Source organism: Anastrepha ludens, chromosome 3 (assembly GCF_028408465.1).
Source record: "Anastrepha ludens isolate Willacy chromosome 3, idAnaLude1.1, whole genome shotgun sequence".
Taxonomy (NCBI): domain Eukaryota; kingdom Metazoa; phylum Arthropoda; class Insecta; order Diptera; family Tephritidae; genus Anastrepha; species Anastrepha ludens.
In genome coordinates this window covers 45,664,267-45,680,509 of record NC_071499.1, presented here as the reverse complement: position 1 = coordinate 45,680,509, position 16,243 = coordinate 45,664,267, and the positions used below count along the sequence as shown (strand labels likewise).

General features: G+C 37.1%; 1 protein-coding gene across 7 annotated transcripts in view; it reads right to left on the bottom strand.

Annotated features, from left to right (window-relative positions):
* Window positions 1–13,439: 13,439 nt before the first annotated feature.
* Window positions 13,440–16,243, bottom strand: part of LOC128857860 (anoctamin-1) — a 51,956-nt gene continuing 49,152 nt past the window's right edge. For all 7 annotated transcript variants that reach the window (XM_054093656.1, XM_054093653.1, XM_054093655.1 and 4 more), the window contains one exon: window positions 13,440–15,401. In XM_054093656.1, coding sequence (XP_053949631.1) covers window positions 15,084–15,401 — 318 coding nt within the window. In that variant the 3' untranslated portion in view covers window positions 13,440–15,083. The remainder of the gene's footprint in view (window positions 15,402–16,243) is intronic.

The following is a 16,243-nucleotide window of genomic DNA, read 5'->3' as shown; positions in this document are numbered from 1 at the left end:
AATCGCACTGGTACTCGTAAATACGAACATGGATATTCCACATATAAACACACTTATGTATGGGCATATGTACATACTCGTATACGTCGATATCTACATACATATTATGTCACTTTCAGCACAAGCTTTGCCGCCTAGCGAGGCTTTTAAGACAATTGCCACATCAAAACGTATCTCTAAGATGCATACAATTCAATTTACGACTGACGCGTCGCAACTGCTCTCATCAGAGCTTATTAAGTGAAGTGGCAAAGTGTGCACTTTGTCGCATTGCTTCTTTGCAAATGTATTGAGTATGCGCATAAATTGCCATGTAGCCAAGTACGAGCGCTCCCAAGCAGGTCCGAGAAATGTGCGTGATGAAAAAACAAATTAAGTATAAAAATAAAAGAAGGTGGTTTTTGGAATGTTAGGATTTTTGGTCCTAGTGTTATCTTAAAAAGCCAAAGGCTGACTAGCAGCTCAACATATTTTACTACAGCTATCCTAGACTTTAGAATAGGGTTTAAGGAAAAGTTCCCCACGCGCAAGGAATGGGATTTCAATTTAGTAGTCAAAGAACTTTACATTGATAGGTCCAAAATGGATTGCGGCGTCGACGCCGGTATATATTCGAAAGGCCTCGAAACTTCCAAATCCTTTCGCCTGAGGAATTGGAATAGATGCTTTCCATTTCAATTCAACCGGGCTATTCGGGTCATGTTCTTCGATTTCGATGTAACTTAAATATGTTGCTCTCTGGTCAAAATAATGAGACACGTATTTTTTTGTTCGCCCGAAAAAAAATTTTTTCAAGAGTTATCGGCAATTTTGTTTTTCGCCTCAAACTCGATTTTTTTTAATTATATAAGAAAAAATTTTTTTTAAATGCCCATAACTTAGTCAAAAATGAACCGATTTTAATAATTCTGGGTTCAAAATGATCGTAATTACTTACACAAGCGACTTCATGTAGAAACAATTGCAAAAAAGTAGTTGAAAATTTTTTATTTAGCAAAAAAGAAAAAAAATTTAAATTTTTTCAAAATTCAATATTTCAAAAAGTGTATTTTTTTTTTTTTTATAACTGTTTCCAAATCAAAAAAACATCTCAAACTTTAATTGAGCTGCATGCCTAGTAGCTAAAATGAGTTGTTTTTGAGTAATGAATTTTTGAGTAAACACCCTGTTTCGCACTTTTTGTTTTTTGCAAAATAAAAAATTTTCAAATACTTTTTGGCAACTATTTCTACATGAAATCACTCGTGTAAGTAATGGCTATCATTTTGAACCCAAAATTATTAAAATCGGTTAATTTTTGACTAAGTTATGGGCATTTAAAAAAAATGTTTTCTTATATAATTAAAAAAAATCGAGTTTGAGGAGAAAAACAAAATTGCCGATAACTCTTGAAAAAAATTTTTTTCGGGCGAACAAAAAAATACGTGTCTCATTATTTTGACCAGAGAGCAACATGTTTGAGTTACATCGAAATCGAAGAACATGTCCCGAAAGCCCTTTTGAATTGAAATGGAAAGAATCTATATAAGAAAATTTTTTTTAATTGCTCATAACTTAGTCAAAAATAAGCCGATTTGAATGATTCTGGGTTCAAAATAATCGTAATTACTTACACGAGCGACTTCATTTAGAAATAGTTGCAAAAAAGTAGTTGAAAATTTTTTATTTTGCAAAAAACAAAAAGTGCGAAACAGGGTGTTTACTCAAAAATTCATTACTCAAAAACAACTCATTTTAGCTACTAGGCATGCAGCTCAATTAAAGTTTGAGATGTTTTTTTGATTTGGAAAAAGTTATAAAAAAAAAAAAAATACACTTTTTGAAATATTGAATTTTGAAAAAATTTAAATTTTTTTTCTTTTTTGCTAAATAAAAAATTGTCAACTACTTTTTTGCAATTGTTTCTACATGAAGTCGCTTGTGCAAGTAATTACGATCATTTTGAACCCAGAATTATTAAAATCGGTTCATTTTTGACTAAGTTATGGGCATTTAAAAAAAAAGTTTTCTTATATAATTAAAAAAAATCGAGTTTGAGGCGAAAAACAAAATTGCCGATAACTCTTGAACAAAATTTTTTTCGGGCGAACAAAAAAATACGTGTCTCATTATTTCGACCAGAGAGCAACGTATTTAAGTTACATCGAAATCGAAGAACATGACCCGAATAGCCCGGTTGAATTGAAATGGAAAGCATCAATAGTATTTTCCAAGCAAAAGCTCTCGGGATAAAGGAAGCGTGCAGGCTAATTAAAAACCATATACAACAACTATCAAAAGTGTATATTTTTCAGATAGTCAAGCAGCCATCTTAGCTTTAAAGTCACCAAAGTTAACCAATTCAAAAATCGTCAGACAATGCAAAGAAGAATTTAACTTAGCTTAAGCGCACACAACAAACATCACTCCTATCTGAGTAACTGGCCATAAGAACATATCATAGAAGGAAATTAGAAAGCTGATGAACTGGCAAGACAGGGGACATCCTATAACGAGTCCGAATCTACCGCTTCGGCTGTCCCAAAGGCGTGAGCAAAAGGTAGATCTTCCCGCTATTCCAGAAGCAGGCTGTTGTTAGAAGCTCCAACACCAAAATAGCGAAGGAAACGTGGCCAGATTACAATAAGTCCACAACTGACGAGCAATTAAGAAAGAATTCAGAATTACGTTAGCAATAACCGCCCATTAGACTTTCGGAGAGCATGCTGGGAAGATGGGGTGGACGTACAATGATAGATGTAAAAGCTGCAATCAAGAGGATTCTAGGGAGACAGTCTTCCACCATCTGTGTGAGTGCCCAAGTCCGAGTGCTCTGCGATATAGAATGCAGGGTTAATTCCCATTGAACCCCTTGGTAGAAATTGCAGAAAGGAAAATATTTCAATAGGCGGATTTATAGTCAAATAAAGATGGTTTAACTTAATAATATGGGAGTGGTTTTACTAGTGCGGTACCAAAATGGCACCTTTTCTGCTAATTGAGTCTGAGATGTATTACTCAAACAACACCTCCACCAACCAACCAAGTCTGCCGGATGCAATATCATTTTTTGTGAATTGTGAGTACAATGCTCTCTCTCTCTCTCTTATTATTTACTTCTATGGATTACGGCAGGCCATGAACGATAGATCAAAAGATTGTGCATATCGAAGTGGAGAAAAGACGTGACGAAATTCTAAAAGATTTCTGTAAGAGGACGAGTGTATCAAAGTAGAGAAGAATTGTAAACAAAAATAAAAGTTGGCTAGTTGAAATGTAAAAAAAGTTATATCAATTCACTGAGAGCCGAGTGCTGGTACTACAATATGCGCAGGCTTCTCTGTTCTCTTAACTATGTCACCGTGTTGCTACCCACTTTCTACGGATATAATTTCAGAAAGAGATAGAAAGATAGTTAGGCGCAGCTTTTCGTCTAATTGTAATAGACGTGGTGTTGTCCAAACAGCGGATGTTCTTATGAAAAGCATGCCTATGGCAGAGACACGCCCGAGGGTCCCTGTTAGAATTTTTTTTTAAATATTTGCAGTCGTTAGCGCGCAACGAACCCAGGACTTCCTGCTGCTATATCACACACACAGGCGATGGCTGCCATATTGGACCGTACTCGCACCATTTTTGAGAAAGTTTCGACTAAAATCAGTATAAGCTAAAAGCTACAAAAAAAGTACTGCTCTCTGGATCATGATATGAATAAAAAGTGTCCCACAAAAAGAGACTGTCCATCGGAATCGCCCGGAAGGCAAAGGCTGTTAGGAACTTTGTTCCTGAATATAAAACTTTCTTTTATCAAATATTGTCATTATTTTTTTAATAAAATTTATTTACGATTTGGGCTAATGAACTTACTTCCGGCAAACCAAACCTTACAATTTTTGTTGTTAGTCAAGCAGCGATCAAGGCACTGCCCTCCCCGCGCATCAATTCAAAATGTGTTAAAGAATGCATGAGGTCGCGCTCACATATCCAACAACACAACACCACACTTTGTTGGATCCCCGGCCACTCTGAGGGGGAGGGAAATGAAATGGCGGATGAGTGTGAAAGGAAAGGCGATTATTGGCTTGACTTTCAGCGAGTGGTAGAGAATATAAGCATTCGTCTCAACGAACTGTATAATACGATTTATGTGAGCGTAATCGCGGAAACCAATCGGAGGTGGTCTCTGACTACTAACATCAGCGTCTCCAAAGCACTCTGACCAAAACTGAATCTTAAAAGAACAAAATGTCTGCTTGGATTCAACAGATCAACTACCAGCGTCCTTACAGATGTTGTAACGGGTCACTGCACTATTGGCATCCTAGCTAGTAGAATGGGAGTACCTCTCAATAACTTCTGCAAGAGTTGGGGAGATGAAGAAGAAATTGAGTCGAAGAAGCCGAGCCAAACATCTTAGCGATTATTTCTTTGAAGGCCTAGGAAATTTACAAAATGTCTTACTGTAGGGACTTACTACCTTCTTAAAAAAATCTAAGTCTTTTAAACAAATTAGTTAAAGGATGTGTCTTGTCTTAGGAGAGCAACCTGGCTAACCTAACCTTACGATTTTCAAACGACATCAGTCTTTTTGAACCACTCCGCAGAACAAGTTTTAGTTGAACCGAAATAATTTAATTGCAGGAGTTCTGCTTTATAATCATACCACATATGTTGTGCGGGGATTGCTCGAGGCCAACCTGTATACGAGTATGCATATTTGCTATTAACCAATTGGCACACACGTTGGCACGCCACTTATCTACTTTAAACCCGGAATGGGAAATATCAAAATAAAAACAACATACGAATTGTATTGATCCAAATTGAAATTTACTAGGGATGTGTACTTGAGGTAAAGATATATCTGACGGTGACATTCGTGAGCAATGGAGATCTGGTATTATCTTCTTAATATTCGTACATTTTTGTCAATATGTGTTGGCTGAGTGCTACTTCGACAAACCTAAGTTAGGCGGTTCACTGGGTTAGGCGGTTCACCAGAATATATAACTTTCTGCTATACATTGTAATTATTTTTATTAAACATATAAATTATACAAATAGAATTCTTTACTCTGAAACTACAGCGTTATTAGCTTAATGTAGAAAACCGAAGCCTCCATGGGCGATATTTTAATGTCAAGTAGGTTGTATTGTGGCTGAAGACTTTACGACTTATCGAGCCATACGATGTTCGTACAAGTAAAATGATTAATTTGGTGCTCTAACTTTTTCTTCCTGGCAACAAAAATTGTCGCAGGGAGCAAAAAGTCTATGAGTTGAAGTCAAAACCTACACGACGACTTGAATTCAATAATGTTTGGAGTAAGTAAAGTATACCACATACAAGATGATCATGCGATCTGTTGTGAATTCTGCAAGTCACCTTATACCACCAATATTTAGTGGAGCTTGTAGTGGATTACAATGATGCACAAAAAATCTACTGTATATTGCGATTGATATGAGCGTAATCGCCGAAAGCAATAGAAGGTACTCTCTGATTACTAACTGCAGGGACTCCGAAACGTTCTGGCCAAAACTGAATCTTAAAAGGACACAATCTCTGCTTGGATTCAATGACCAGCGTCCTCACAGGTATTATAATAGGTCACTGCACTATTGTCACCCTAGCCAGTAGAATAGGTGTACCTCACAATGCCAGCAGAATTCATAAAGATGTGAAGATGAAGAAGAAATTGAGTCGGTACATCACCTCCTCTGTGAATGTATTGCACTTCGAAGAAGCCGTGCCAAATATCTTGGCGATTATTTCTTTGCAGACTTGGGAAATTTGCAAAATGTCTTACTGGAGGAACTAATTACCTTCTTAAAAAAAAATCTAAGTGATTTAAGCAACTTAGATAAAAGATGGAAATCAAAAACAGGTATCACAATATACCTTATGGCCACCGAGTGTCTTGTCTTAGACAAGCATCCTGGCTAACCTAACCTAATGAGTTTAAGTCAATCTTCTTCTACGGCGGAACACCCACAAGTTTCATACGATATCCGACCTTTTTTGCCTTCACCTGCTAGCGGGCGTCAGACACCTCTCATTTCAAAGTTTCAGTTTTGCAACAGAAATCGAACCCAAGAATTTCAGTCAGCTCCTAGCAGATGAAGGGACAGAAAAAGACAAAAATCAGTTTATAAAGCATTTTAATTTGAGATTCTTGATTTTGTTTCTCCATTTATTGTATTGTACTGAAAATAACTTTACAAATTTACATAGATCTTATAGTTTATTTAGAAAATATTATAGATACGGTTGCATGCTACTTATTATCAGTAAACAAATGTATTCAAATGTATCTAAAAGTCAACCATGATTTGAGTGCATTGAGTGCCGTTTTATTTTGTTTTCTAGTTTTTCATAAATTTCACAATTTTTCAATAAAAAATTGGGTTAAGCAACATAAAAAAGTTAGCTGTGAATGTACAAATGTACCTACATATTCATCATATCAAAATTACTTTTGTTACCGTTTTATTGTAAGGCAATAATGACTGTAAGTTGATCTTACAATTTCGAAAGCACTAAATATTTGTCTTTCGCAAAAATAATGAAGCAATTTCTTTTTGAGAAAACAGAATTTTATAGACCCGGCGAAATGTTCTGGTTTTGCAGTTACAAATTAAAAAACAAACTTAAAATTAAAGATAGCCACTTTGAACGATCGATGATTTGGCAGTCTACGGAAACCGTACTGGCGTACTAAGGCGCCTTGAGCAGATAGCAGAAGTAGAGCAAAAACAAAAGCAATGCTCTTTAGCAGACCGTTATTCGGCTCTGAACGAATTTGACATAGTCAGCTAATGGGCTGACGTCCCTTGGGATGTGTTTACAAAAAAACTGAGATTTCTCTGGTGATATACGAAAAAAAAAACAATACTTGCCATCTAAACAACGACTAATTGGACGAGCGAGTGAATACATGTGAAATTATCATGCAGAATGTGGTTGCCGAATCTCCCAAGTGACGTGGCAGCCGAAGTTGCGTTCACATTTTTTATTTTTCGGCCATAGTTAAAGAGCAAACCTGATAAATCTAACATCCTTGGGCTGTGTTGTATGTCCTACTTTGAAAGGGAGTTCAGCCGATAAGACGTTTCCGATATTTAGGTTTTGTGAATGTAGCCAAAGTCTTCACAAATCCGGGTATGCGCTGACGTACCGCATTAAAGATATAAAAGTAAAATGAAATCTGTGGTAGCCTTCTTTACTATTGGCTTTCGATGCTTTAAAATTTCTCATCTGCGAGTACTATTTGGTGACCGACTTAGTTTTCGGTTAGACCAAGAATACGTGACCCCAAAATGTTAAGGATGTAGCGCCTACTCTTAGCAATGCCTTTCCGCACTGATGAGCGCTGAAGAAACAAATACATGTTGTTAAAAGTAACAATCACCGTAGTTTGCCTGCAGCACCAGGTCAAATTCTATTGAAGGTCACATTGAGCACACAAAGCAAGCTCAGACGCAGCGGCAATGGCTACCGCAAGCATGCCTCCCGTTGATCGTTAGATACAAGAACGAGGATTCACTAAGAGCACGGCGTTGTACTTCTTTGCAAAGAGAAGTGGAAGATAAACTTAGAATGCGAAAGCGTGGAGGGTCAACTTCCTTCAAATTCAGTTTATGACAGATTGACAGGTCTTCCACTTATTATATTACGGCCTGGACAATTTCTCTATATAGCCAGTGTATCAAGAAAATTAATAGCAAATTAATATTACTATACGACGCCAAATTTATCGATTCCCATTTCGTTTTTGAAGTTTTTATTAAGTAAAAAAAATATTTTGAATGATAGAAATCTTTATTTTGATCTTTACGCACTCCATTCCTTGTCTGTTTGTACGAGTATGGTTTATGGTAAAAGAGTTATACGTGATTTAAACGCCTTAAAGAAAGACGCGCTAATAATACGTTCACAGGGTGGGCCATATAGCGTTTGCTTTTTGAACCACATATTTTTTTGAGAATGGTAACACAAATGACATGTCAAATGTGTTCATAATTTACTTAAAGGTTTGACATTTACGAAATGGGACGCTATACGCTTGAACAAAATTGGGAAATATTGAAAACCTATTTCCAAAGTGGTGAGTCTTATTCTTCTTTTCTGATTTTCACGTCGGTGGCTACGTCAATAAGCAAAATTGTCGGATTTGGGGCTCAGAAAATCCACACGTTACTGTAGAGAAGCAAATGCATCCACAACGAGTCACTGTTTGGTGCGGTTTTTGGTCTAGCGGCATCATCGGGCCATTTTTTTCGAAAATGAGCGAGGGGCCGCGGTTGCAGTAAATGGCGAGCGTTACCGTGACATGCTCAACGAGTTGTTTCCAAAAATTGAAGAGGATGACATAGACTTGGTTTCAACAGGACGGTGCAACTTGTCACACTGCCAAAGTTACACTCGAACTTTTGGCTACCGTTTTTGAAAACCCAATAATCAGCCGAAATTCCGATATCAATTGGCCGCCTCGGAGCTGTGATTTAAGCCCGTTGGACTATTTTTTGTGGGGAGCCGTTAAAGACAAATGCTATGCGAACCACCCAGAGACGATTGATGCTTTAAAACACGAAATCGAAGTTGCCATTCATGAAATTGGAACCCAAACAATCGAAAATGTGCTTTAAAATTGGGTTGATCGAATGGCCTACTGTAAAGACAGTCGTGGTAGTCATTTGAACGATATTATTTTTCATTCATAAATGACAATGTTCAATCTTCAAAATAAAAAAAAAGTTTGAAAAAATATTGATTAGTTTTTTTTTTATAGCCGATTCAAAAAGCAAATTTTACATGGCCCACCCTGTAGATGATCTACTTTTTCGTGCTTAACTCCCAATTCGTAATTAATAAGCGAGATTTTCCATACAAAATTTCTCTCCCAAAATCTGACATCAGAAAATAATCCTAGATAATAACCATACTTTTTGACATACAACCCTGTGTTTCCTATGTAATAGATCATTATTTTTACAAGTGTAAAGAAAAATTTCAAAGTAAAAACTAAATAAAATGAATACCGGCACAGAACATAGGTTTGTAAACATACATAATTCTTGTGAAATGTTTGTTAGATATTATTAACTATGCATGTAATATCGAATTTCGAATGCGTATCGTTGCCATTTTTTGAAACCTCAGTAAGCGTCGTTTACGGATTTCCTCCAACTGTTTATTATTAGCAGCCAATTGTGCAATTAAATTAGCTATACCTTCTCCTTGTATTTTCTTCATATCGTTAATAATAGTTAAACAAACCAAAACCACCGAAATATTTCACCAAAATAATTACTATAAGGAAACCCCTTTCATAACAGTAGTGACAGCTGGTTGTCAATTTTGCAGGTAATCTGCCATATAACTCGAATCCGGGGTTTAAATTGCTCTATCACGTCAGGATTTTGAGATATCCTAACCTAAAAGTGCAAAAACGCTGTTTTTGCCCATTTTTGAGGTTATGTAGCTACGCAGATTTTGCTCTTCATAAAAAAGTAAACATAGTATTTTAAAGTATAAGTCTTCCTCTTTTAAATGCCGTTGAGTTTGCTTAAATATCTTTATTTTTCACTGAGATATCGCATTTTGAAGTTGATAGAGCAATTTAAACCCCGGATTCGAATTCTACGCCAAAAATCACTTCGGAAATGACACTACACTTTTATAGAACATTCCGAACCCATTTTTTTGCAGACCTGTGTAATTAATGCATATGTGAACGTACTTTTTGAAATTATCCAAAGTCACTTTCTCTCGGCCTCCTGACGGCGCATAACTCTTTAATATTTTGGCTGCATTAATTAAACATATGGAGAATGGTTCCGTATGTAGAAGTCCACGCAAGTGGGGAAAGTTGCTGATAGCCATTCACTTGGGATCGGCCAGGTTTAAGCAGCTCACTGCATATGGTTTAAGCAGCTCACAACTCTCGGGATTAGCCCAAGTATCCTTTGGGTAATTTCCGAACATCCGTTCGGGAGTGAGCTAACGTGAGAAGGCGAAACATCCTAGGATAGCTGGTTGTGCGCTGGGTTTGGGATATATACAGGGTGGGGCAAACTCGATTCCCTAATGTAAACTGGCCATAATTTTTGACGTAGACGTAAATGCGGCTTAAAGTATGGCATTTTAAAAAGTAGACGTCAGTAGAATTCTAACCATGTCGCAGTATACACCTGTCGAACGTTCTGAAATCGTCGAACTTTACATTAAGAATCAGAACTCAATTATTCTGACTCAACGCGCGTTTCGTGCAAAATTTCCTCGGAAAAAAGCACCTGATCCTAAGACAATTCGTGCATTATATGCTAAATTTAAATCTACTGGTATTCTCAGTAATGTACCACGTCCAATTATACACCGCAGAGCTAGATCAAACATCAATATCACCATTGCACAGGAGCTTTTACAGGAAAATCCAAATCTTTCGACTGAACGCGGTGCTCAGGCTTTGGGCATCAGTAAAAGGTCAATGCGACGTATTTTACGGATCGATTTGAAGTTGTTTAGGTACAAGATCCAAACTGTGCAACAATTGAATCCACAAGACTACCCTAGACTATTTATTTATTGAACGTAATGTTTCCAAGTCGATTAGTGTCAAAAAAAGGTGATTTTGACTGGCCGCCGCGTTCACCTGACTTAACTGCTCCCGACTTTTTTCTGTGGGGATATTTGAAGGGAAAGGTTTACACTAACCAGCCGAAGACACTTACAGTTTTAAAAGAAAATATTCGACAAGAAATTGCAGCCATAGGACCAGATACATTAAAAAAAGTCATGGAAAATGCAAAAAAACGAGCTCAACTTTGCGTTAAAGAAAAAGGCAAACATTTGCGTGACATCATATTTCACACATAGTGTAATCGAATTCTATCGATTAACATTAGTTAACAAAACCGATTAAACTTAAATCTGTTGTATATTTTTCACATAATATGAAAAAAAAAATAGGGAATGGAGTTTGCCCCTCACTGTATATATATATATAATTGGGGGTTTGGCCGAGCTCCTCCTCCTATTTGTGGTGTGCGTCTTGATGTTGTTCCACAAATGGAGGGACCTACAGTTTCAAGCCAATTCTCAACGGTAGATATTTTTATGAGAAGCTTTTTCATGGCAGAAATACACTCGTAGGTTTGCCATTGCCTGCCGAGGGGCGACCGCAATTAGAAAAATATTTTTCTTAATTTTAGTGTTTCACGATTCAAACCAAAGTTCTCTCTGTGAATTCCGAATGGTAATCACGCACCAACCCATTCGGCTGGGGCGGCCGCCAGGGTTTGGGCTCTGCCACATAATAGTCCCCCCCCAATGAAAAGATGTAGAAAGCATCGGGTGAGAACTTCCTATACTGATGACGATCCCTGCAAATGAACTAAGGACTACAATTTGAGGACATGAACCTGGAATGTTCGGTCCCTTAATGGGGAAAGTGCCTCTGTTCAGCTGGTTGATATCCTCGTGAAAGCAAAGGCTGACATCACTACCATTCAAGAGATGCGATGGGCGAAGAAAAGCATTGGTCCTTGCGACGTCTACTACAGCTGCAATGTAAAGGGACGCAAATTCGGTGTCGGATTTGTTGTGGGAGAGAGACTTCGTCGCCAAGTACTGTCGATCACTCCGTTAGACGAGCGTCTCGCATTAATTCGCTTCAAAGTGCGATTTTCCAACATCTCGCTCATTTGCGCCTACGCCGTGACGGACGAGAAGGCCGATGCGATCAAAGATTACTTCTTTGAGCGCCTGGAACGTTCCTATGAGCAGTGACTTCAACGCCAGGATGGGCAAGGAGGGAATTTTTGGTCACACAGTCGGAAAATTCACCCTGCACAACGAAACATCCGGTAACGACTTCGCCGGGGCCCGAAGTATGGTAGCACCAGATTCCAGCATAAGAAGATACACCAATCTATCTGGCTGTCTCCTGATCGAAAAACGCAAACCCAGATCGATCATATTGTGATAGATGGAAGAGACGCTTCTAGTGTATTAGATGTACGTACGATCCGAGGACCCAACATCTACATGGATCATTACCTCGTTGCAGCCAAACTGCGCACATGTCTCTGTGGAGCAAAAAACGTACATCTACCTACCCAAAGAATGTTCAACATCGAAAAGCTGCAATAACAACAGACAGACAGAAGATTCACCACTCGACTCTCACTCTCGCTCTCAGAGAGTACTGCCCAACAAATCGACATGCAGGCACATTTTTTTATAAGAGCGTACAATTGTTGGTGTATGCCGATAATATTGACATCATCGGCTTTAACAACTGCGCTGTTAGTTCTGCCTTCTCCAAACTGGACAAAGAGGCAAAGCGAATGGGTCTGGTGGTGAACGAGAACAAAACGAAGTACCTCCTGTCATCAGAAAACAGTCGGCGCACTCGCGTATCGGCACCCACGTCACTGCTGACAGTTATGATTTCGAGGTTGTAAAAGACTTCGATTATTAAGGAATCAGCATTAACACCGATAGCAATGTCAGCCTGGAAATCCAACGCAGAATCTCTCTTACCACTGAGCAGTAAAGTCCTCTTTCGACGAACAAACCTAACACTATACAAGGCTCTCATCATGCCTGTCCTAACGTAAGGCGCAGAAGCGTGGACCTTGACAACATTCGATGAAGCGAAGTTTGGAGTATTTGAGAGAAAGGTACTACGCAAGATTTTTGGACCTTTACACGTTGGCAACGGCGAATATCGCAGGCGATGGAACGATGAATAAAGATCCAGCGGTTACGTCGGCTGAGTCATGTCGTCCGAATGGATACAAACGCTCCGGCTCTGAAAGCATTCGATGCGGTACCAGCTGGTTGTAAAAGAGAAAGAGGTCTTCCTCCTCTACGTTGGAAAGATCAGATGGAGGAGGACTTAGCTTCATTTGGTGTGCCCAACTGGCGCCGGTTAGCATGAGAAAGAAACGACTAGCGCGCTTTGTTAAACTCAGCCAAAATCCACACCAATTAAGGAGAAGAAGAAATTAAACATATTTTATACAATATTAGTTTGAGGAAAAAAACCCTTATTTTTTTGCGTAAAGTTTAGCTCCTAGGCGATGCTACGACTACTTAAATGCCAGTCAGCTGCGATTATTTTTGTGATCTTAACGACATTTTCGATATTATCAACATACTCTTTAACATCAAAAATGCCTGAACGGAATCGACGAAATCAAAATTCACAATTTCAGCGGTCTGCCTTGCATTTTCGAATTTGTCAAAGAAAAATTTGAAAAAAAAACTGTACCTAATTTTCTCTTTGTTGACTTCCATTGTTAACAACCTATAACTCCAACTGAATGAAAAAAAAGAAAAACAAAAAACAGCAAACGAATTTTTTAGTGTGAAAGTGCATAAAATTTAAATTATTTTCCACAAACTAATATTTTTTTTAGTAAAGTTCAAATGATTTCTGTTTTAATCAAAGTGAAGTGCTATTAGGTAGTAATTTATTTCTTTTGTTTATACATACATACATACACGATGTACTACAAGGTACTTTTTGGATTGTATTCTGTTACTATGTGACGCGCTATGTATCTTAAAGAATATCTGCGATACAAATGCATTTACATGTACGCATACATATAAGAATGTGTAAATAGAAACATATACATACATACATATATTTAGAACATATTTACGCTTTTTAAGAATACATATAATAAAATCTCATATAAAATATATGTAAATGTTTGTAAATAAATTTCATATAACAACATTTTATGACAGCACAAATACATAACGAGTATGCACATATACACATACATACATATATGTGCACATGTAGTTTAATAATGCTTCTGATAATATGTATATGTTTGTAGACTAATGTAGGTAGGGTAAATATATATGTAGTTAACAGTTGAAAGAGAAGTGCAGTTAGATAGGTACACGAGTTGAGTTTGAGACAGGTGTATTGTATGAATATATGTGTTGTTGTTGTTTTTTTTTTTTGTTATTTGAATTTTTCACTATTTTTTGCCTTGCTAGCATGTATTTATTTTCGGTAAAAACGGCTACTTTTTGTCTACTTTAAAAGAAGCACTTCACTGTGTGGTAAAATGCTTGCGGTTATTTGTGAATTTTATCTAGGTATGTAATTTAATATTTTGCATTATAACTATTGCTACAAAAAATGGACATACATATGTATTTGCCTAGGTACCAACATATATGTACATATGCATGTAGTAGTATACCTGTGGCGCGACTTAATTTAAATCGGATTGCGTTATAAACGTATGAAATACGTATTTATTTTCTATGTATGCACGTACTTTAAGGCAAATGTGGCTGAAAATGCAACGAATCATATAAAATTTGTATCGTTTACTCCATCACAATTAATTAACTAATTAACAAATGCGGTACGGTTTTGCGATAAAATTCAACCAGTTTTAGTTTTCAATACAAAATTAGCTTTGTATTGCCTACTTACATATTTGTTATTAAAAAAATTACAAATTATTATATATAATATTATTAGCATGCAAAATTTATGATTATTTTGAGCAGTTTGAAGTTTCTCTTTCACTGGTTTAGTTTAATTTGTTAATTATACACATTTTTTGTTGTTTTTTTGTTTACTACTTGATAGTGTATGCACTTGGCTAATTATTAATTATTTACAATGATAACAATTACAGTTACACAACAGTGATGTTTAACTTTTAAAACTTTAAGTACCTAACAATAGCGTTTTTTTTTTTCTTTTGAATTAACAAATTTACACAGGAAATGTTCAGCATTTCTAATGCAATATACTAAAATTGTAAATAAGGCATTGCCGACAAAAAAAAACACTAAAAAAAGACTACAAAAATACAAAAAAAAAAAAACTACAAAAATTCAAGTAACAAAAAAAACAGGAAAACCAAAAACCAACACAAAAAATAAATTCACTTACTTATTAACTACAATTTGTGTGTTGCGCGCACTATTTTACCCGCTTAATTATAATCACCTAATAACCATAAAAATTGTATAAATAAGCTACCATTTCGATTACCATTGGCTTAAAAAAATAAAAACTACTTATAGAATATGTAACAAAAAGTTTATCGTTGTTCTACAGTGGCGTTGTACGCTCATTCCTATAGACGACTGCCGCCTCATTATCCGCATAATCCCGTTGTACGGTCTGCGCTTGTGACATCGGCTCTTTATTGTTCGCATAGTAGTCCATTTGGTTTTGCGCCTTTTCATCTTCGTATTGCGCCTCGTCTATGGCTCGACGTGCAGCTGCTTTCTCAGCAACGGTCTTCTTTTCATACTCAATTATGTGTTCGCGCAGCAGGAAACCTTCACGCTTTATACGCTTACGCAATTTGCTTGGCTCATCTGCAATTGCCCAGGCAATCACACCTTGAATCATGCCGATGATATTCTGTAATGGTGAAAAGCACAGAAATTTTACTTCATAATTATTCATGGTAAAGGAAAACAGAGCATTTTTTTTCGCTGTTACTCTAGTAGTGAATGCGAATTTGCACTACACGTACCCTTTTAAATTTGAAAACTTCTTGAAACTTTTCCAATGTCGCGAAATAAATTTTAATTTTGGGTGGCAGTCGGTTTAGAATAGCCAACTTGCTTAGACCTCAGTCTTTTTTTCATCATGGAACCATTTAGACACTCTTTTGAAGCGTAGGAAAGGTTTTATCCCAGCACCGGACAGTTCTGTATGAGTGTCAAAGGAGTACTTTCCTAACAAGCTTGCTCTACTCCTAGCGAAGGCTGGACATTTACAGAGGAAGTCTTCTACTGTTTCTTCTACTACCTCCTCGTCTCTACAACTTCCGCAGTATTCATGAGAAAATATTCCTAGCCTAAAAAAGTGCCTACCTAACAGCCAATGGCCGGTAACACAAGAAACAACCTTCGAGATGTTCTCTCTCGGGAGGTAGAGCAATTCTCCTAACATTTTCTTATCCGCTTGTGACCAAATTAGCCTGGTTGCAACTCACATATTTTCTTCTCTCCATGACCTGTTGGCCTCCTGGAAAATACTATTTTTAATCCTTAATTTGCAGGTTGCCATAGGAACTCCCCTGTTTTCAAGCTTAGTACCTTTTCTGACTAGCTCCAAGGCCTTGCAATTTCCTTCAATATCTCTATGTCCCGGAACCCATATAAGACTGACCTTGAAGACGGTGCTAATATCAGTTAGAGCTACCAGGTATTCCTGAGCAATCTTTGATCTTAGTACAACTGACTCCATTGATTTGA